A 24222-nucleotide genomic window follows, 5' to 3' on the forward strand; every position below is an offset into this window, starting at 1 on the left:
GTTGTTTTCCTCAAAGCGAGCATAAATGGCATTTAGATCGTTTGGGAGTTCTGCATCACTGGGAATCTCATGGCTGGGTTTCCCTTTGTAATTTTATTATTTATTTCCCAAATTCGTTATCGTCTGCAAGCCCTGCCACATCCGACGGATATATGCTGATCTGCTAGTGTGTGAATGATGTCCCATCCAAATAAACCCTTGTAACATCCCCATTGCACGCACAGTGACACATGCGCACACACTGTTCATGCACGCACGCACGCACGCACGCACGCACGCACGCACGCACGCACGCACGCACGCACACACACACACACACACACACACACACACACACACACGTATGGATCTGCTCCCTTCCCCCACATATTCCCTCCCTTCCCCCACATATACAGTATCTCTCCCTCCTTCGTCCCCCCTCCTCTACTCTCCTCCTGTCCTTCCTTCGTTGGAGCTGTGCTGCCCTCAGGTCAGGGCCAGTCTGGAGTGTGCTGGCCTTTTCTGTTCCTGTCTCTTCTTCTGGTATCGCTCTCTATCTCACTCAGCATCTGTTTACCCTGCTTTCTCCCTTAAACAGAGTACACATTTAGACACAGCAGCTACAGAAATAGAAACAAATCTCTAGTTGCCTGACTGACTGCACAATCAGTGCTGTTTTGGAAGATTTAAACACTCCAATGAAAATGTCTGATTGTTGCTACTCACGCGAGTCCCTTTATGTCTCTAGATTGCAATATGAAGGGTATGCCAGATGAAGCAGTGAAACGACCAGAGGGTTGTGATTGATGTTATGAGTGATAGTGTAGGTGTGGCTATGTGTGTGTTAGTAGATCTTGTTGGCATAGCTTTTAGGTTAATTGTGGTTAATTTTGTCCTGACTGACTGAAGCCATTTGATAAGCTGCTTTGTGTTTTGCTCGATGAATTGTTGAGTGTATATCGGGGCACGCTGTTACGACACTTCTTGTGTTAACTTGCGCAGACACACATTGCTTATAACACAGCTGTAACGTACAGCTATCCTACTCGCCATATGTTAGGCTTTTTATATCCTGAAAATGAAGTCTGACAGAGACTAGGCCTGTTACCTGAATTAGCCTGTAAGATCCCTATTATAGGTATGTCTTACTGTGCTTCATTTGAAACAACACATATTAATTTTCTCTAAAAGCTCTGTAGTCTTGAAGACAATATCTGCTGACAGCATTGTTCTGTCATTTTTCTTGACTGTTTCCAACTGCTACAGTGACATACACTAAATATACAAAAGTATGTGGGAACGCCTTCAAATTAGTGGATTCGACTATTTCAGCCACACCCTTTGCTGACCGGTGTATGAAATCGAGCAACAACGGCTCGAAGTGGTAGGCCACACAAGCTCACAGAACGGGACTGCCGAGTGCTGAAGCGCGTAGCAACACTCACTACTGAGTTCCAAACTGCCTCTGGAAGCAACGTCAGCACAAGAGCCGCACACAAGCCTAAGATCACCATGTGCAATGCCAAGCGTCTGCTGGAGTGGTGTAAAACTCGCCGCCATTGGACTCTGGAGCAGTGGAAACGCAAACTCTGCAGTGATGAATCATGCTTCACCATCTGGCAGTCCGACGGACTAATCTGGGTTTGGCTGACGCCAGGAGAACGCTACCTATCCCAATGCATAGTGCCGACTGTAAAGTTTGGTGGAGGAGGAATAATGGTCTGTTTTTCATGGTTCGGGCTAGGCCCCTTAGTTCCAGTGAAGGGAAATATTAATGCTACAGCATACAATAACATTCTAGACGATTCTTTGCTTCCAACTTTGTGGCAACAGTTTGGGGAAGGCCCTTCCCTGTTTCAGCATAATACAGTTTTTCTCAGTCGTTTTGGTGCATTTTTCACATCATCCCTAACATGTGCAAAATAATAAGTGCATTTCTCAGAACAATTTGTACAAACTGCAATATACAATAGATATGTTTCTAAAGCTAGTCAGTCACTAAAAATCCTTAGTACATCTCTCAAAAGTAAATATTCATGCCAATGATCATGTCAGTGTCATCAGAATGATAAGTCATTGAGTCATTGTTCACGAACAAGGTCGTCAAAATGTTTAGGCATGTTGTCAATGTAACTGTGTACTTTGACAGTATTACCTGATGTAAACTTAGGCTACAGTTTAGATGACAGTTACTGTATTGAAAATGCACAAGGCTGCACTTCTATGGCATATATCAATTTCAACAGTACTATTTACATATTACTGTATGTGGGTTATTGATTGAAAGAGACTGGACAACCCAAGAAGCACAAAGGGAAAAAAACTAAATTAGAAAGAAACACAGGAAACGACCCCTAAGGCACAACTTTGCCCGCAGCACTGTTGTGCTGTCTCTACACATCCAGACGTTCCTGTCTGTCGGCCCACATATTCTCATCCACATCACACCGGATATTTTCCCTTCCAATGCAACGTGGAAAGAATCTTTTGGAATGCCTTCTCCATCCTCTGCAGGCGTCTACTGCGATGTCCTCACATGCTGCATCCATTGCAGCCAGCAGGGTCATCTGTGTGTGTGGCTGACGATCGTACACCTTCCACCTCCATGCTGAAAATAACTCCTCAATTGGGTTAAGGAATGGTGAATAAGGTGGGAGGAATTCTATGAGCATCCTCGGGTGGGTCACAAACCATTGCCTTATGATGTTTGATCGATGGAAACTCACATTATCACAAATGACCACATACTTTGGCAAATCCTCTCTAAACAGACCCCTCTCATCATCAGGGATGAGAGCCCTGTAGAGAGTCTCTAAAAAGTTGAGTAGATGCTGGGTGTTGTATGGCCCTATAAGGGGGATATGGGTTAGGAAACCATGCTCCGAAATAGCAGCACACATGCTGATATTTCCTCCCCGTTGGCCTGGCAAATCCACAGTAGCTCTGTGACCGATGATATTCCGACCCCGCCTTCTGCATTTGGTCAGGTTGAAGCCAGCCTCATCCACGTATACAAAGTTGTGAGAGGGTTCACTTGATTCCAACTCCATTATACGCTATATCCCAGAACACACAGTTGAATTTGTTTTGGTAAGGAAGAGTGACATAAAATGTACATATATTGCATGTTCCTTCCACAGCAATGGAAATGTGCAGTTTATGCTTACTGTACTATGTATCACTATAAAATGTTGCTGTAAAGTAGTTACATAGATATATGTTTTACCTGTACATACTGGTACCGTAGCTCCTTAACTCTGTCCTCATTCCTTTGGAATGGTACACGGTACAGCTGTTTCATACTCATCTGGTTTCTATGCAGCACCCTGTCGATGGTTGAGATGCTAACCGTATGGATGTTTTCAAAGACATCGTTGTCTTCTATAATGGTCCTTTGTATTTCCCTGAGTCTCATGGCATTGTTTGCTCGGACCATGGTGCAAATAGCCTCCTCCTGTTGAGGTGTGAAAAGGCGTCCTCTGCCACCGGTTTGAGGTAATCTTGTAGTCCTATGTGGGGAAAAATGCAGTGATGCATCGCACACTTTCACATAGACAAAAACTATGCGAACACACATTTTACTGTAAAACATACAGGTGGGTGCATGTACGGTGCAGTATGTATCTGTATAGAGTATATTTCTGTATGCTGTGAAATACAAGTGGACTACTGTAATATGAAGCATTGTAGGAAGTATACAGTATACTGCTTATATACAGTAACAGTGCACTGTACATTGGTGGACATACCTGTTCTCTCTTCGAAACGTTTGAACTATTGAGGACACGGTTGATCTCCCAATATTCGGCTGCACCCTTCGACCCGCCTCAGCCATTGTAAGGCCATGATTGACAACATGGTCTACAATAGTGGCCCTTATGTCATCAGATATGCGCCTATGTCCTCTTCTGCCTCTTCCTCTGTTTTGCCTTCCACCACGCATCCTTGCTCCTCTTCCTCCTCCTCTTAGCTGTTGACCCTGTTCGTTTCCTGGTCCATTCATTATTGGAAAATTGCAACTCTGTGTTGTGGTCTGTCTATATATGCTTGCCAATTGATTCTTCATGAGATGCACCTTTGAGCAATTTAGACAACTGGTTGATTGTTGGTTGAACTAACACTTTACATTCCTTCATGAGTGAGGGTCAATTTCACCTGCACGATTCATCAATTCACGTTTTTGTACAAAAGGTCTAATAGAAATGTGTAAAACTATGCTTTACAGTTTATGACAAATAGTTCAACAATTTTGCATGTAATGGCTTATGCAAGGAACTAATGCCTAGATGTTTTGAGGGGTAAGACTATTCAACAGAGAACCATCTACTATATTTTGATCAACATGACATGAGCAATTGATAATGTGGAAAAAAGCTGACACTTGTACATTATCAATTGCAATTTGTTCAAAGGAATAAGAAATTGCTTTAATGATGTGCACAAGTGACTAGATGATTTGGAATTTGTACAAGTAGTATCAAGAATTGCACTTTTGATCTAAGAAATGCACCAAAGCGACTGAGAAAAACTGTAATGCCCCCATGCACAAAGCGAGGTCCATACAGAAATGGTTTCTCAAGATCTGTGTGGAAGAACCTGACTGGCCTGCACAAAACCCTGACCTGGTCCTGTAGTGTATAGTGTTTTAAAAATGAGCTTTCTGCTTCCTGCTGCCAGTACAGACATGCTCTCTAGTGCCAACTGATCCTGAGGAGAGGGATGATAGATTTGTGACTGGAGCAGAAACAAAATGAAGGCTTTGTTTAAGGTGTAGCAGCCATCGATCGCTTTCTTAATGAACACACAAAAAGTACCACTCCACCGCTCCGTTGATTCTACCTTCCCTCCAAGCTCTCTCTCGATCGTTCTCTCTCGCTCTCATTCTCTCTCTCCCACCACTGTCTTTCTCTGTGCTCCCCTGTTGAGGCCTGGTGAAAGCCTGCTGGTCAGCATATTTAGGCTGTGCATTTATATTTCAGCACTCTCTGAGGCCCAACTCCGATTTGATGTTAAAACATTTAAACTCTAGCGAGGTAGTGATCATGTGGGGCTATTTTCAGTTGTCTGCCGGTGAACTACCTTTTAACCTCTGCCTCTCCAGCAGACTGATTGACATAACACTGGCTGTCACTCATCACCTAAACCTGCACACTGACTCACCACTCCCTCCTCCTCTTCCATAGGAGCATGTGTATATGTCAACAGTACACTCAGCAAAATGCACCCTTGCAAGCACACACATCCACTATCTATCTCAATCAGATAACAAACAAAACACACATTCTCTCTCTCTGTATCTCACAGACAGACAGACAGACAGACAGACAGACAGACAGACAGACAGACAGACAGACAGACAGACAGACAGACAGACAGACAGACAGACAGACAGACAGACAGACAGACAGACAGACAGACAGACAGACAGACAGACAGCATCAATAAATGAACAACCTTACTTTAGGAAACTAATATATTTGCATGTTGATGTATATAGGGCTCTATCTCTCTCTTTTTCTGTCTCTCTCTCTCTTCTCTCTCTTCTCTCTTTGTAATGGCTCCAGGGTATCGTGAGGCTAGAAATCAAGCAATTACATCACGCTCCTTCAACCCCTTATCTGTCCTCGCAGTCACACTCCCCTCCATGGCTCTCCATCCTTTCTCATGGCTCTCAGTGTTTTTGTCATTTGCCCTTACCACTTGTCCTCTGGTGATTACTGCTGCTTGTTTAGACCCTATCAGCGGAGTGTGCTGGTGTAGTGGGCAGCTATACATGTGTCTATACTGTGTAGACGATATTCTACATACCTCACATGCAACTCGTAATAAGACTAAGCAATTAGCCTATTCAAATGTTTATCTAACTCTATAAAGATAATTAGCAATATGCAAGAGGCTTCAGTTGATCCATGTGCAATCTAGTATTATGGGTTTAGCCGACTAAGATCAACGAATGGTCATGAGGAGCGAATATCAAAGCAAGTATCATTTAATAACTTTGTAAAATGAATGGTTTCACATACAAGGCATAAATCTTAATGTAGGCAACACTGACATTAACAAAGCCTTATTCTAGGCATATAGATTCTAAGGTTAACGTACAAGGCAAAGCATTGACAAAGAGATGCTTACTAGGCCAGAGGACTAGGAGCCTAGCAAATGAGAATTGATCATCAACTTTCCTCCATGGCTGGAAACAGGGTAAGAGAGAGAACAAAGGCATTTGATTACATTTATAACATCTGAAGGTGTAACCTTTCAACCCAAGACCAACCACCATTGACCAATCAAACAAAACCAAGTTTACAGTGTAACCTGACCACCAAGGCCCAATCTCTATAGGGTGTCACAGCTGAGACCAGTGTAAATAAGACAGAATTCCAGAGAGGACCATAAAACCTTTTTGAGAGTAATTTAGGGTTCACCCTGTACAGATACAAATAACCACAGAGATCATCCATCCATATACAGTTGAAGTCGGAAGTTTACATACACGTAGGTTGGAGTCATTAAAACTCGTTTTTTCAACCACTCCACAAATTTCTTGTTAACAAACTATAGTTTTGGCAAGCCGGTTAGGACATCTACTTTGTGCATGACACAAGTCATTTTTCCAACAATTGTTTACAGACAGATTATTTCACTTATAATTCACTGTATCACAATTCCAGTGGATCAGAAGTGTACATACACGAAGTTGACTCTGCCTTTAAACAGCTTGGAAAATTCCAGAAAATGATGTCATGGCTTTAGAAGCTTCTGAAAAGGCTAATTGACACCATTTGAGTCAATTGAAGGTGTATGTCACGTTCCTGACCTGTTTTCCGTTGTTTTTTGTATTTGTTTAGTATGGTCAGGGCGTGAGCTGGGTGGGTAGTCTATGTTATGTGTTTCTATGTTGGGTTCAATGTGTTGCCTGATATGGTTCTCAATTAGGGGCAGGTGTTTGACGTTTCCTCTGATTGAGAACCATATTGAGTCAATTGAAGGTGTATGTCACGTTCCTGACCTGTTTTCCGTTGTTTTTTGTATTTGTTTAGTATGGTCAGGGCGTGAGCTGGGTGGGTAGTCTATGTTATGTGTTTCTATGTTGGGTTCAATGTGTTGCCTGATATGGTTCTCAATTAGGGGCAGGTGTTTGACGTTTCCTCTGATTGAGAACCATATTAAGGTAGGCTGTTCACACCGTTTGTTTGTGGGTGATTGTCTTCCGTGTCAGTGTTTGTACCACACGGGACTGTTTCGTTTGTCTAGTCTGTTCCTGTTCGTGCGTTCTTTGTTTTATGTAAGTTCTCATGTTCAGGTCGGTCTACGTCGTTTTTGTTATTTTGTAATTTATTCAAGTGTACTTCGTGTTTCGTCTTGTCTAATAAATTCATCATGTATTCATCACCCGCTGCATTTTGGTCCGATCCTTGCTCCTCCTCGTCCGAGGAGGAGAACGACTTAGACGCCCGTTACAGTGTACCTGTGGATGTATTTCAAGGCCTACCTTCAAACTCAGTGCCTCTTTGCTTGACATCATGGGAAAATCCAAAGAAATCAACAAAGACCTCAGAAAAAAAATTGTAGACCTCCACAAGTCTGGTTCATCCTTGGGAGCCATTTCCAAATGCCTGAAGGTTCCACGTTCATCTGTACAAACAATAGTACGCAAGTATAAACACCATGGGACCACGCAGCCGTCATACTGCTCAGGAAGGAGACACGTTCTGTCTCCTAGAGATGAACGTACTTTGGTGCGAAAAGTGCAAATCAATCCCAGAACAACAGCAAAGGACCTTGTGAAGATGCTGAAGGAAACAGGTACAAAAGTATCTATATCCACAGTAAAACAAGTCCTATATCAACATAACCTGAATGGCCGCTCAGTAAAGAAGAAGACACTGCTCCAAAACCGCCATAGAAAAGCCAGACTACGGTTAGCAACTGCACATGGGGACAAAGATTGTACTTTTTGGAGAAATGTCCTCTGGTCTGATGATACAAAAATAGAACTGTTTGGCTGTAATGACCATCGTTATGTTTGGAGGAAAAAGGGGGAGGCTTGCAAGCCGAAGAACACCATCCCAACCGTGAAGCACAAGGGTGGCAGCATCATGTTGTGGGGGTGCTTTGCTGCAGGAGGGACTTGTGCACTTCACAAAATAGATGGCATCATGATGTAGGAAAATGATGTGGATATATTGAAGCAACATCTCAAGACATCAGTCAGGAAGTTAAAGCTTGGTTGCAAGTCGGTCTTCCAAATGGACAATGACCCCAAGCATACTTCCAAAGTTGTGGCAAAATGGCTTAAGGACAACAAAGTCAAGGTATTGGAGTGGCCATCACAAAGCCCTGACCTCAATCCTTTAGAACATTTGTGGGCAGAACTGGAAAAGCGTGTGCGAGCAAGGAGGCCTACAAACGTGACTCAGTTACACCAGCTCTGTCAGGAGGAGTGGGCCAAAATTCACCCAACCTATTGTGGGAAGCTTGTGGAAGGCTACCCGAAACATTTGACCCAAGTTAAACAATTTAAAGGCAATGCTACCAAATACTAATTGAGTGTATGTAAACTTCTGACCCACTGGGAATGTGATGAAAGAAATAAATGCTGAAATAAATCATTCTCTCTACTATTATTCTGACATTTCACATTCTTAAAATAAAGTGGTGATCCTAACTGACCTAAGACAGGGCATTTTTACTCGGATTAAATGTCAGGAATTGTGAAAAACTGAGTTTAAATGTATTTAGCTAAGGTGTATGTGAACTTCCGACTTCAACTGTAGATAGCATCAGAGTTATCCCCAGTGGTCAAGTTTCAGAGAGATACCAAACATGGAAAATATAGTATTATTCAATCACATTCAATAGTCAGTCCTCTGAATACTGTAACAGAGAGAAACATTTCGGCCCCTCAGAGTGGGGAAGGGCTGACTAGTCCTTTGTCGTTGTCCTCTGCCTTCCAACTCCAGGTGTCAGAGAGCACATACATTAGGGCCGAGCCTACACTGGGTTGGATCTTAGCATGCATTCCTATGGGGAGGATAGTGATTAATATCAGGATCAATATTCTGGTTGGCTGTGATTTTTATCCAGAGGTTCAAGTTAGTGGCTAGGGTCAAGGTTCGTTGTTGGATATCGGAGAAGGGGAGACAGGTTATGCCAGGGGGTTCAGTTTATCAGTGAAGGTTTAAGGGTGGCCCGGGAATTAGAGAGGAGGATAGGGTAACCGCCTCTAAGGCACGGAGATGGGAGAGCTGAGTAGGTGGCATAAAAATGGAAGTGGGCGACTGCTAAATCCACTGAATCCTGGCAACTCCAGCCTCCCACTCCTTGACAAAGCACAAGGAGGGAGTCGCCTGTCAAAACCCCCTGCAGGAGAACTGTGTGCACTGGGGGTTGTGCACTGACTGCAAAGTGTATGTTTCTTAGCCTAGATAGAGTGCCTATAGAAAATCTACACCCCCTTGAACGTTTTTCACATTTTGCTGCCTTAAAAATTGTATCTAAAAAGGGATTCAATTCATTTTTGTCCCCTACATATACAGTGAGGGAAAAAAGTATTTGATCCCCTGCTGATTTTGTACGTTTGCCCATTGACAAAGAAATGATCAGTCTATAATTTTAATGGTAGGTTTATTTGAACAGAGAGAGACAGAATAACAACAAAAAAATCCAGAAAAATGCACGTCAAAAATGTTATAAATTGATTTGCATTTTAATGAGGGAAATAAGTATTTGACCCCCTCTCAATCAGAAAGATTTCTGGCTCCCAGGTGTCTTTTATACAGATAACGAGCTGAGATTAGGAGCACACTCTTAAAGGGAGTGCTCCTAATCTCAGTTTGTTACCTGTATAAAAGACACCTGTCCACAGAAGCAATCAATCAATCAGATTCCAAACTCTCCACCATGGCCAAGACCAAAGAGCTCTCCAAGGATGTCAGGGACAAGATTGTAGACCTACACAAGGCTGGAATGGGCTACAAGACCATCGCCAAGCAGCTTGGTGAGAAGGTGACAACAGTTGGTGTGATTATTCGCAAATGGAAGAAACACAAAAGAACTGTCAATCTCCCTCGGCCTGGGGCTCCATGCAAGATCTCACCTCGTGGAGTTGCAATGAGCATGAGAACGGTGAGGAATCAGCCCATAACTACACGGGAGGATCTTGTCAATGATCTCAAGGCAGCTGGGACCATATGTAACAGTATAACTTTAAACCGTCCCCTCGCCCCGACACGGGCGCGAACCAGGAACCCTCTGCATACATCAACAACTGACACCCACGAAGCGTCGTTACCCATCGCTCCACAAAAGCCACGGCCCTTGCAGAGCAAGGGGCAACACTACTAATAGGTTTCAGAGCAAGTGACGTAACTGATTGAAACGCTACTAGCGCGTACCCGCTAACTAGCTAGCCATTTCACATCCGTTACACATAGTCACCAAGAAAACAATTGGTAACACACTACGCCGTGAAGGACTGAAATCCTGCAGCGCCCGCAAGGTCCCCCTGCTCAAGAAAGCACATATACATGCCCGTCTGAAGTTTGCCAATGAACATCTGAATGATTCAGAGGACAACTGGGTGAAAGTGTTGTGGTCAAATGAGACCAAAATGGAGCTCTTTGGCATCAACTCAACTCGCCATGTTTGGAGGAGGAGGAATGCTGCCTATGACCCCAAGAACACCATCCCCACCATCAAACATGGAGGTGGAAACATTATGCTTTGGGGGTGTTTTTCTGCTAAGGGGACAGGACAACTTCACTGCATCAAAGGGACGATGGACGGGGCCATGTACCGTCAAATCTTGGGTGAGAACCTCCTTCCCTCAGCCAGGGCATTGAAAATGGGTCGTGGATGGGTATTCCAGCATGACAATGACCCAAAACACACGGCCAAGGCAACAAAAGGGGTGGCTCAAGAAGAAGCACATTAAGGTCCTGGAGTGGCCTAGCCAGTCTCCAGACCTTAATCCCATAGAAAATCTGTGGAGGGAGCTGAAGGTTCGAGTTGCCAAACGTCAGCCTCGAAACCTTAATAACTTGAAGAAGATCTGCAAAGAGGAGTGGGACAAAATCCCTCCTGAGATGTGTGCAAACCTGGTGGCCAACTACAAGAAACGTCTGACCTCTGTGATTGCCAACAAGGGTTTTGCCACCAAGTACTAAGTCATGTTTTGCAGAGGGGTCAAATACTTATTTCCCTCATTAAAATGCAAATCAATTTATAACATTTTTGACATGCGTTTTTCTGGATTTTGTTGTTATTCTGTCTCTCACTGTTCAAATAAACCTACCATTAAAATTATAGACTGATCATTTCTTTGTCAGTGGGCAAACGTACAAAATCAGCAGGCGATCAAATACTTTTTTCCCTCACTGTATACACAACCTACTCCACATTTTCAAAGTGAAATTAATGAATTCAAATGTCAAAATTTAAGAAAAAAACCCCCTGAAATATCATAATTGGATGTCTCCACCCCTCCACCCCACTTGGTGGAAGCACCTTTGGCAGCCACTCCAGCTGTGAATCATTTGGAATAAGATTCTACCGATTTTGCACAACTCTTAAGGCAACATATATCCATTGTTTTTGTCAAAATTGCTGGGAATCAACAATATTTATATGTTGTCTCTGAATTTCAAAATATTCAGATCCCTTCTATTTTTCCACATTTTGTTACGTTACAGCCTGATACTAAAATGTATTAAATAAAACATTTTCCTCATCACTCTACACACTATACCCCATAATGACAAAGTGAAAACATGTTTTTAGAAATGTGTGCAAATGTATTAAAAATAAAAAAAACGGAATACCTTATTTACATAAGTATTCAGACCCTTTGCTATGAGACTTGAAATTGAGCTCAGGTGCATCCTGTTTCCATTGATCATCCTGGAGATGTTTCTACTAGATTGGAGTCCACCTGTGGTAAATTCAATTGATTGGACATGATTTGGAAAGGCACACAGCTGTCTATATAAGGTCCCACAGTTGACAGTGCATGTCAGAGCAAAAATGGAAGAAGTTTGGAACCATGAATACTCTTCCAATCCACTCCTTGGTAAAAGGCACATGACAGCCCGCTTGGAGTTTGCCAAAAGGTACCTAAAGGACTCTCAGACCATGAGAAACAAGATACATATTCGTCGCCAAACACACTGGCTCAAGGTCATTTATAAGTCTTTGCTAGGTAAAGCTCCGCCTTATCTCAGCTCACTGGTCACCATAGCAACACCCACCCGTAGCAAGCGCTCCAGCGGGTATATTTCACTGGTCATCCCCAAAGCCAACTCCTCGTTTGGCCGCCTTTCCTTCCAGTTCTCTGCTGCCAATGACTGGAACGAATTGCAAAAATCACTGAAGTTGGAGACTTATATCTCCCTCCCTAACTTTAAGCATCAGCTGTCAGAGCAGCTTACCGATCGCTGCAGCTGTAAACAGCCCATCTGTAAATAGCCCATCCAACCTACTACCTACCTCATCCCCATTTTTGTTTTTGTTTTTCTGCTCTTTTGCACACCAGTATTTCTACTTGCACATCCTCATCTGCGCATCTATCACTCCAGTGTTAATTGCTAAATTGTAATTACTTCACCACTATGGCCTTACCTCCTTACTTCATTTGCGCACACTGTATACAGATTTTTGTGTTATTGACTGTATGTTTGTTTATCCCATGTGTAAATCTGTGTTGTTGTTTTTGTCGAACTGCTTTGCTTTATCTTGGCCAGGTCGCAGTTGTAAATGAGAACTTGTTCTCAACTGGCCTACCTGGTTAAATAAAGCTGAAATAAAAAATGTAAAATCCCTTCAGTGATGCATGGGGGTGGCAGCATCATGCTGTGGGGATGTTTTTCAACTGCAGGGACTGGGAGTCTAGTCAGGATCGAGGGAAAGATGAACGGAGAAAAAGTACAGCAAGATCCTTGATGAAAACCTGCTCCAGAGTGCTCAGAACCTCAGACTGGGGCGAAGGTTCACCTTTCAACAGGACAACGACCCTAAGCACACAGCCAAGACGATGCAGGAGTGGCTTCGGGACAAGTCTCTAAATGTCCTTGAATGGCCCAGCCAGAGCCCGGACTTTAACCCGATCGAACATCTCTGGAGAGACCTGAAAATAGCTGTGCAACGACGCTCCCCATCCAACCTGACAGAGCTTGAGAGGATCTACAGAGAAGAATGGGAGAATCTCCCCAAATACAGGTGTGCCAAGCTTGTAGCAACATACCCAAAAATAATTGATGCTGTACTTCCTACCAAAGGTACTTCAACAAAGTACTGAATAAAGGGTGTGAATACTTATGTAAATGTGATATTTCATTTTTTTATATTTTTTCGTCATTATGGGGTATTGTGTGTAGATTGATTAGGGGAATCAACAATTGAATCCCTTTTAGAATAAGGCTGTAATTTAACAAAATGTGGAAAAAGTCAAGGGGTCTGAATACTTTCCGAATGCACTTTATAGTCAGAGCCATATCCATGTAATGCTTAGGTTAGAGCTCATGTCAAGTGTTATTGAAGTGTTTATCCCATGTGTAAATCTGTGTTGTAGATTTACCTGCCTCATCTAAAGCCTATTTTTTGGGGGTGTTGCTATAGGCCACCAAGTGCTAACAGTCAGTATCTAAAAAATATGTGTGAAATGCATGATAGTGTAATAGTGTAAACAGAGAGGTCTACTTTCTCAGGGACCTGAATATTGACTGGTTTTCATCAAGCTGTCCGCTCAAGAGGAAGCTTCTCACTCTAACCAGTGCCTGTAATCTGATTCAGGTTATTAATCAACCTACCAGGGTGTTTACAAACACTACAGGAACAACATCATCCACATGTATCGATCACATTTTTACTAATACTGTAGAACTTTGTTCTAAAGCTGTATCCGTACCCATTGGATGCATTTGTCACAATATAGTGGCTATATCCAGGAAAGTCAAAGTCACAAAAGCTGGGCCTAAAATAGTGTATAAGAGATCATACAAAAGATTTTGCTGTGACTCTTATGTGGATGATGTTAAAAATATTTCTTGGTCTGATGTCATTAATAAGTAGCATCCAGACGCTGCACTTGATGAATTTATGAAATTGCTTCTTCCAATTATTGATAAACATGCACCTGTTCAGAAACTGACTGTTAGAACTGTTAAGGCTCCGTGGATTAATGAGGAATAGAAAACCTCCTTGAAAGAGATGGATCAAAAGGAGTGGAAAATAAGTCTGACCGGCTGACTAAACTCAACAAAAAGAAGAAGAAACTGTATTATGAAGACAAGATCAATGATATAAAACTTTATAGTACTTTAAATGAAATTATGGGCAGAAAGACAAATTCAACTCCATTCCATTGAATCAGATGGCTTATTCATCACAAAACCATTTGATGTTGGCAATTATTTTAATTATTACTTCATTGGCAAAGTGGGCAAACTTAGGCCGGAAATGCCAACAACGAACAGAGCCATCGTATTCATTCATTAAAAACAAATAATGAAAGAAAAGCATTGCAAGATTAAGTTAGTGTGGGAGAGGTGGAAAAATTATTGTTATCGATCAATAATGACACACCTCCTGGCATTGACAGCTTAGATGGAAAGCTACTGAGGATGGTAGCTGAGTCTATAGCCACTCCTATCTGTCATATCTTGAATCTGAGCCTAGAGGAAAGTCTGTGTCCTGAGACCTGGAGGAAAGCCAAAGTCATTCCGCTACCCAAGAGTGGTAAAGCGGCCTTTACTGGTTCTAACAGCAGACCTATCAGCTTGCTGCCAACTCTTAGCAAGTGTAACCGATGTGAAATGGCTAGCTAGATAGCGGGGTGCGCGCTAATAGCGTTTCAATCGGTGACGTCACTTGAAGTAGTTGTTCCCCTTGCTCTGCAAGGGCTGCGGCTTTTGTGGAGCGATGGGTAACGATGCTTCGTGGGTGTCAGTTGTTGATGTGTGCAGAGGGTCCCTGGTTCGAGCCCAGGTAGGGGCGAGGAGAGGGACGGAAGCTATACTGTTACACAAACTGTTGGAAAAAATTGTGTTTGACCAAATACAATGATATTTCTCTGTAAACAAGTTGACAACAGACTTTCAGCATGCTTATATGGAAGGGCACTCAACATCTACTGCATGGAAACAAATGACTGATGATTAACAAAGCCTGTGTGTACACCACCGGTCAAAAGTTTTAGAACACCTACTCAGTCAAGGTTTTTTCATAATTTGTACTATTTTCTACATTGTGGAATAATAGTTAAGACATCAAAACTATGAAATAACACATATGGAATCATGTAGTAACCAAAAAAGTGTTAAAAAATCTAAATATATTTTATATTTGAGATTCTTCAAATTCCACCCTTTGCCTTGACGACAGCTTTGCACACTCTTGGCATTCTCTCACCCAGCTCCATGAGGTAGTCACCTGGAATGCATTTCAATTAACAGTTGTGCCTTCTTAAAAGTACATTTGTGGAATTTCTTTCCTTCGTGATGCGTTTGAGCCAATCAGTAGTGTTGTGACAAGGTAGAGAATATAGCCCTATTTGGTAAAAGACAAAGTCCATATTATGGCAAGAACAGCTCAAATAAGCAAAGAGAAACGACAATCCATCATTACTTGAAGACATGTTCAGTCAATATGGAAAATTTCAAGAATTTTTAAAGTTTCTTCAAGTGCAATCACAAAAAACATCAAGCACTATGATGAAACTGTCTCTCATGAGGATCGCCACAGGAAAGGAAAACCCAGAGTTACCTCTGCTGCAGAGGATACGTTCATTAGAGTTACCAGCCTCAGAAATTGCAGCACGAATAAATGCTTTACAGTGTACAAGTAACAGACACATCTCAACATCAACTGTTCAGAGGAGACTGGGTGAATCAGGCCTTCATGGTTGAATTGCTGCAAAGAAACAACTATTAAAGGACATCAATAATAAGGAGAGACTTGCTTGGGCCAAGAAACACAAGCAATGGACATTAGACCGGTAGAAATGTGTCCTTTGGTCTGGAGTCCAAATTGGAGATTTTTCGTTCCAACCGCCGTGTCTTTGTGAGACGCGGTGTGGGTGAAAGGATGATCCCTGCATGTGTATTTCCCACCGTAAAGCATGGAGGAGGAGGTGTTATGGTGTGGGGGTGCTTTGTTGGTAAATTCAAGGCACACTTAACCAGCATGGCTACCACAGTATTCTGCAGCGATACGCCATCCCACACACCTCCAGGCTGATTAAGGGCTATTTTACCAAGAAGGAGAGTGATGGAGTGTTGCATCAGATGACCTGGCCTCTACAATCCCCCGCCTCAACCAAATTGAGATGGCTTGGGATGAGTCGGACCGCAGAGTGAAGGAAAATCAGCCAACAACTGCTCAGCATATGTGGGAACTCCTTCAAGCATTCCAGGTGAATCTGGTTGAGAGAATGCCTAGAGTGTGCAAAGCTGTCATCAGGACGAAGGGTGGCTATTTGAAGAATCTCAAATATAAAATATATTTTTATTTGTTTAACACTTTTTTGTTTACTACATGATTCTATATGTGTTATTTCATAGTGTTGATGTCTTCACTATTATTCTACAATGTAGAAAATAGTAAAAATAAAGAAAAACCCTTGAATGAGGTGTTCTAAAACGTTTGACCAGTAAGTGTATGCTGATGATTCAACAAATGAAGTCACTGAAACCCTTAACAAGGAGTTGCAGTCAGTTTTGGAATGGGTGGCCAGTAATAAACTGGTCCTGAACATCTCTAAAACTAAGAGCATTGTATTTGGTACAAATCATTCCCTAAGCTCTAGACCTCAGCTGAATCTGGTAATGAATGATGTGGCTGTTGAACAAGTTGAGGCGACTATATTACTTGGATTTACCTTAGATTGTAAACGGTCATGGTCAAACATATATATATTCAATGGTTGTAAAGATGGGAAGAGGCATGTCCATAATAAACAGATGCTCTGCTTTTTTGACACCACACTTCAAAAAGCAAGTCCTGCAGGCTCTAGTTTGTCCAGCCATGTGGTCAAGTGCTGCGAAGAAAGACGTAGTTAAGCTGCAGCTGGCCCAGAACAGAGCCGTGCATCTTTCTATTCATTGTAATCAGCGGGCTGATATCAATACTATGCATGCCAGTCTTTCTTGGTTAAGAGTTCAGGGGAGACTGACTGCATCACTTCTTCTTTTTATAAGAAACAATGTGTTGAACATTCCAAGGTTTTTGCATAATCAATTTACACACAGCTCTGACACACACTTACCGAACCAGACAGGCCACCAGGGGTCTTTTCACTGTCCCCAAACCCAGAACAAATTCAAGAAAGCGTACAGTGTTATATAGAGTTGTTATTGCGTGGAACTCCCTTCCATCTCATATTGCTCAAATGAACAGCAAACCTGATTTTAAAATAGTAGATAAAGCAACACCTCACGGCACACCGCCTCTCCCCTGTTTGACCTGGATATTTTGTAGTGTCTACTGATATTTAGGCTATGTGTGCCGTATTTAAATTAATGTAGTTCTGTCCTTGAACTGTTCTTGGTTATTCATGTTCTGTATTATGTCATGTTTCATGTTTTGTGTGGACCCCAGGAAGAGTAGATGCTGCTTTCGCAACAGCTAACGGGGATCCTAATAAAATACCAATACCAAGCAAATTTAAGTCAGGACTGAGACTAAACCCATCAGGAACACTCAACACCTCTTGGAAAGCCATTTGAGTCTTTGTCATTAAAATGTGTTTAATTGTCTCGCTGAAACTCTTTCCCAGGGTTAGGTTTACAGAAGACTGAGGCGGGGTTTCCTATCATTTCTTAAATTTTTTAGGGTGCACATTTAGTTTTTTCCCCGAGCACTACACAGCCGATTCATATAACCAACTCATCATCAAACTTTGTTTATTTGAATCAGCCAGGACTGAGTTTGGGAAACCCTGGTCTAGAGTGTATAGTTTGTTTGGTCTGTAACTTACTGCTTGGATATTAAGTAATGTATAAGAGATGTGGGTTATGAGTGGTTTAGCAGCTTGGTTTTGAGGTTGGGAACCTGGAATTGAGGTAAGGGAAAGGTTGTATAACAACCACACTCCAATAGGCTCTCAAAGCATCTGTCTGCCATGAGATATGAGCCTTCCTGGTTATTTTTATTCCTGCCCTCCTCTCTCTATCTTCTCTCGCTCCTCTCTCTCTCTGACAGCAATGAATTAAGAGCCTAACGAGCTGCATTAATGAGTCTGTTCGGGGGGAGGGAGAAAGGGGGGGGGGGGCACTGCAGAGAGAAGTTTTCTGTCGGGTCAGATGTGCTGTCTTTCGGTACAAATGAAGAGAGAAAGACGAAGGAAAGGAGAGAGAGCCGAGTGAGTGTAGGACTGTAGCCCTGTAGGAACACAAACCTGGGTTTCTGGCTGACGTCCAAGTGGTCCAGGTGAAGATGACATCATGCCTCAGGCGTCCTCTGCACTGTCAGTAAGTGTGCGTCTCAGCTGAATGACTCATCACCATACAGATAGATTACCATGCACAAAAGCGAGATGGAAGGGGAACTTCTACTCCAGACGGGAAATGACACAGCTAATGACCATATCTCTTGATCTGCTCTCAAGTACCTCTGTTCATGATTGTATATTCTCTACGTCATAACATATTTTTGTTTGTCTAACCCCATAGTTACAGCATAGGTAAGCAAAAATCTAATCAAATCAAACTTTGTTTGTCACATGCGCCAAATACAACAGGTGTGGACCTTACCATGAAATGCTTACTTACGAGCCCTTAACCAACAATGTAAATAGTCCGGTGGCCATTTGATTAATTGTTCAGTAGTCTTATGGCTTGGGGGTAGAAGGTGTTAAGGAGCCTTTTGGTCCTAGACTTGACGCTCCGGTACCGCTTGCCGTGCGGTAGCAGAGAAAACAGTCTATGACTTGGGTGTCTGGAGTCTCTGACAATTTTATGGGCCTTCCTCTGACACCGCCTAGTATATAGGTCCTATAGACAGTTTATGCTAATAATCATTTTCCCATAGAAGGGGCTCCCGAGTGGCGCAGTGGTCTAAGGCACTGCATCTCAGTGCTAGAGGCGTCACTACAGACCCTGGTTTGATTCCAGGCTGTATCACAACCGGCCGTGATTGGGAGTCCCATAGGGCGGCACACAATTGGCCCAGCATCGTACGGGTTAGGGTTTGGCCGGGGTAGGCCGTCATTGTAAATAAGAATTTGTGCTTAACTGACTTGCCTAGTTAAATAAAGGTTAAATAAATAAAAATAACAGCAAGTGCTCCCATAGGAATAGTTCTGGAAAGTACAGAGCAATGTCCATGAAACACCTAACAGTTCAATGTACAACAGACATGTAGCTGTCAAGAGTTAATTTAAGAGCCAATTCATGCAGTGATGCTTCAGATTACGTAATAGACGTAGTGGAAATTATTTGTATTCCCCTGTTGTTTTCGCTACGATTTTCTGTGCCATATAGCTAGGGCTTTTAGACCATCGGAATGGAAATCCAGGTTACCATGGTGACAAGCTTTCTACCATGGAGCTTCAGAGAACCCAGTGGCTAATGCTATACTGTAACCATGGTAGCGGTGGTCAGGACAGGAGTGAGGGATGGAGTGGGAGAGATGGTTGGCATCCTGGCTGGCTCAGAGCTGTGGGATGCCATGGTGAGAAATTGAGAGAAGGAGAGAGTGAGAGAATGACCTTTGTCCGTATGTTAACCTTATTATTGCGTAAGCACTTTCAGTGTAAATGAATGGATTAGAGGGGCCAAACCTCCAGAGGATCGTTTGGGACAATTTGGCCAATAATGAATACAAACTGTCTGTACAGAGAGAACATGTGACGTTTCAATAGATGCGGTATGTGATGCATAAGGAGAATGGAGAAAGAGGAATGGTTGGATAGATTCACAATTTAAGGGATGGAGAGGGAATATATCTGGGACTCATTGGAACAGTGTGATTGTCTGTGCGTGTGTGTGTGTGTGTGTGTGTGTGTGTGTGTGTGTGTGTGTGTGTGTGTGTGTGTGTGTGTGTGTGTGTGTGTGTGTGTGTGTGTGTGTGTGTGTGTGTGTGTGTGTGTGTGTGTGTGTGTGTGTGTGTGTGTGTGTGTGTGTGAGAGAGTGCGTGTGTCTCTGCGGGCTGTCAGCTGTGTGAAGGTCGGCAGGCTGATTTCATGCTGCTGCTGTTGTTTGCTGCTCTGTAAGCACTTTGGATGCCCAGTGTCTTCCTCATTTTAATCAGGGAGGGACAAAATTAAGAGCGGAAAAGGATAGAAGTTTAGAGAGAGAGAGGGAGAGAGAGAGAGAGACTGCTGTGCATTCTCTAAGAAGGAGTACAGAATGCAGAATAGTGCATCCACTATTTTTACAGTACACTCTTAGATAAAAGGGTTCCAAAAGGGTTCTTCGTCTGCCCCCACAGGAGAACCCTTTTTGGTTCCAGGTAAAACCCTTTTTGGTTCCAGGTAAAACCCTTTTTGGTTCCATGTATGTAGAACCCTCTGTAGAAAGAGTTCTACTTGGAACCCGAAACGGAACCAAAAAGGGATCTTCAAAGGGTTCTCCTATGGGGACAGCCAAAGAACCCTTTTAGGTTCTAAATTCAGCAAAAAAAGAAACGTCCCTTTTTCAGGACCCTGTCTTTCAAAGATAATTCGTAAAAATCCAAATAACTTCACAGATCTTCATTGTAAAGGGTTTAAACACTGTTTCCCATGCTTGTTCAATGAACCATAAACAATTAATGAAGATGCACATGTGGAACGGTTGTCAAGACACTAACAGCTTACAGATGGTAGGCAATTAAGGTCACAGTTATGGAAACTTAGGACACTAAAGAGGTCTTTCTACTGACTCTGAAAAACACCAAAAGAAAGATGCCCAGGGTACCTGCTCATCTGCGTGAACGTGCCTTAGGCATTGCAATGTCCGTACTGTGAGACGCCTAAGACGGCGCTACAGGGAGACAGAACGGACAGCTGATCGTCCTCGCAGTGGCAGACCACGTGCAACAACACCTGCACAGGATCGGTACATCCGAACATCACACCTGCGGGACAGGTACAGGATGGCAGCAACAACTGCCCGAGTTACACCAGGAACACACAATCCCTCCATCAGTGCTCAGACTGTCCGCAATAGGCTGAGAGAGGCTGGACTGAGAGCTTGTAGGCCCATCAACAACGTCGCCTATGGGCACAAACCCACCGTCGCTGGACCAGACAGGACTGGCAAAAAGTGCTCTTCACTGATGAGTCGCGGTTTTGTCTCATCAGGGTTGATGGTCGGATTCACGTTTATCGTCAAAGGAGTGAGCGTTACACCGAGGCCTGTACTCTGGAGGGGGGTTGATTTGGAGGTGGAGGGTCCGTCATGGTCTGGGCGGTGTGTCAAAACATCATCGGACTGAGCTTGTTGTCATTGCAGGCAATCTCAACTCTGTGCGTTACAGGGAAGACATCCTCCTCCCTCATGTGGTACCCTTCCTGCAGGCTCATCCTGACATGACCCTCCAGCATGACAATGCCACGAGCCATACTGCTCGTTCCTGCAAGACAGGAATGTCAGTGTTCTGCCATGGCCAGCGAATAACCCGGATCTCAATCCCATTGAGCACGTCTGGGACCTGTTGGATCGGAGGGTGAGGGCTAGGGCCATTCCCCCCAGAAATGTCTGGGAACTTGCAGGTGCCTTGGTGGAAGAGTGGGGTAACATCTCACAGCAAGAACTGGCAAATCTGGTGCAGCCCATGAGGAGGGGATGCACTGCAGTATGTAATGCAGCTGGTGGCCACACCAGATACTGACTGTTACTTTTGATTTTGACCCCCCTTTGTTTAGGGACACATTATTCCATTTCAGTTTGTCACATGTCTGTGGAACTTGTTCAGTTTATGTCTCAGTGGTTGAATGTTGTTATGTTCAAACATAACACCTTTAGCACCTTTTTTCCCAAGGTTGTAGATGAGATGCAACGAAAAACACTTTGGAGAGAGAAGCAACGAGAGGAGAGGGGCTGAAAGGGATGAAAGGAGTTAAACAGAGAGAAAGAGACAGAGGTAGATAGAGAGATGGAAGTAAAATACAGTGTACAGAGTGTATTCTTTGTACAGGATGACAGGTGACACCCTGTCGGGGAGCAGGTAAGCCTTCACCACCCTAATGCCAATAGGCCTGGCATGTATTAGAAGCAGCTCCCTGATTAATGGCATCTAGTCTGCTTAGAGATAGATGTCTTGTTCATGCTCTCAGCTTTCACAGGTTGGGCTCTGCTTTGCTCGCTACTCATCAGTGATGCAACATACGCCCGGAGGCTTTGTAGACACTGAGTGAGAGGAACCACACTGATAGCCTTGAAAGCTAACAGCTCTGATAGATGTTGCCACGATGTTGCCTTTCGTGATGGTGTTATGAAACGACTTCTTCCTTCTCCCTAAACCTGAATGTATTTACAGAATCATTTCACAGAGCGTTGTCATTGTGACACCAACCTAGGGCTTTGTTAGATAACGTTGACTCACAGGAAAGAGCTGCAAAGTCAAGGCCTTGTGGCTGGTGCCTTGTGGCTGGTGCCTTGTGGCTGGGGTGTAGAGCAATCAGTCAGTGTGCCAGGCAGGCAGGCAGGACATGTCACAGTGACTATGTGTGGTGTTGTCATCGTCATTAGGCTCTAAAATGGCCGTGCTGTGACTGCAGGGTCTGCCTGCCTGCAGATGGAGAGGCTCCACAGCCTGAGCAGGGCAGACTGACTCCATGCCTGCTTATCCTGAGATTCACTCAAACATTATCTCGCTGTACAGAAGTAAAGACTGGGACAGGAAATGTTGTTTCTGCCATAAGGCCCTAACCCTGAAGATTTGGAGTGTGTGTGTGTGAGCGCGGGTGAACGTGTGGGCTAATACATTTTCTCTCCTTCTCTCTCTCCCTTTCCTCCCCTCTCTTACCTCTTCCAGGGAAATTCTCCTCCAGTGGTGGTGAACACTGACACGCTTGACGGCTCCCCCTACGTAAGAGTAATACTCCAACTATACTGCATTATTCACTGCAGAATACTCGATTATTGATGATCATCCTACACAATACTCATCCCATATTGCTGCGTGGTTTTTGTCCTAGTTTTTACTCATCATTCATTGGAAGTGTGAAAAACACTGTCTTCCTCTCTCAGGTCAACGGGACAGAGGGGGAAATTGAGTATGAAGAGATTACACTGGAAAGAGTGAGTGTTTTACAGCAAATAATTATAACATAGGGTCAAAGCCTTATTATTATCCTACAACTGATTAGGGATAGCCAAATAACATTCAAATGTATGTAATCTAGTACAGTTTGGTCTATAATAGTCATCATGTTTGACACTGTGTAATGCTGTGTGTAATGCTGTGTGTGATGCTGTGTGTGATGCTGTGTATGATGTTGTGTGTAATGTTGTGTGTAATGCTGTGTGTGATGCTGTGTGTAATATTGTATGTAATGCTGTGTGTAATATTCTGTGTAATGCTGTGTGTAATATTGTGTGTAATATTGTATGTAATGCTGTGTCTAATGTTGTGTGTAATGCTGTGTGTAATACTGTGAGGGATGTTGTGTGTAATGCTGTGTGTATTGCTGTGTGTAATATTGTGTGTAATGCTGTGTGTAATATTGTGTGTAATGCTGTGTGTAATATTGTGTGTAATGCTGTGTGTAATATTGTGGGAAATGCTGTGTGTAATGCTGTGTGTAATGTTGTGTGTGATGCTATGTGTGATGTTGTGTGTGATGCTGTGTGTGTTTAGGGTAACTCAGGCCTGGGCTTCAGTATAGCTGGGGGGACAGATAACCCCCATGTTGGTGATGACCCCAGCATCTTCATCACCAAGATCATCCCTGGAGGAGCTGCGGCCCAGGACGGACGGCTGAGGTACGCCCCTAACTAACTACCTACCTAGCACAGCTAACATCATCTCCTCTTCACCACCCTCAAGTTGTCAATCCCAACCCTTGACTCTGTATACACACGCACATATACAGTTGAAGTCAGAAGTTTACATACACCTTAGCTAAATACATTTAAACTCAGTTTTTCACAATTCCTGACATTTAATCCTAGTAAAAATTCCCTGTCTTGGGTCAGTTAGGATCACAACTTTATTTTAAGAATGTGAAATGTCAGAATAATAGTAGGGAGAATGATTTATTTCAGCTTTTATGTCTTTCATCACATTCCCAGTGGGTCAGAAGTTTACATACACTCAATTAGT

The 24222-nt window shown here is 43.2% G+C and overlaps 1 protein-coding gene across 1 annotated transcript in view; it reads left to right on the top strand.

Moving 5' to 3' along the window:
• Window positions 1-24222, top strand: part of LOC120056608 (disks large homolog 4-like) — a 65585-nt gene that overhangs the window by 28897 nt on the left and 12466 nt on the right. Inside the window, 3 exon segments of the mRNA XM_039004808.1 lie at window positions 22933-22986; window positions 23148-23198; window positions 23758-23882. Coding sequence (XP_038860736.1) covers window positions 22933-22986; window positions 23148-23198; window positions 23758-23882 — 230 coding nt within the window.

This window comes from Salvelinus namaycush, chromosome 12 (genome assembly GCF_016432855.1).
Source record: "Salvelinus namaycush isolate Seneca chromosome 12, SaNama_1.0, whole genome shotgun sequence".
In the NCBI taxonomy this organism is placed as follows: domain Eukaryota; kingdom Metazoa; phylum Chordata; class Actinopteri; order Salmoniformes; family Salmonidae; genus Salvelinus; species Salvelinus namaycush.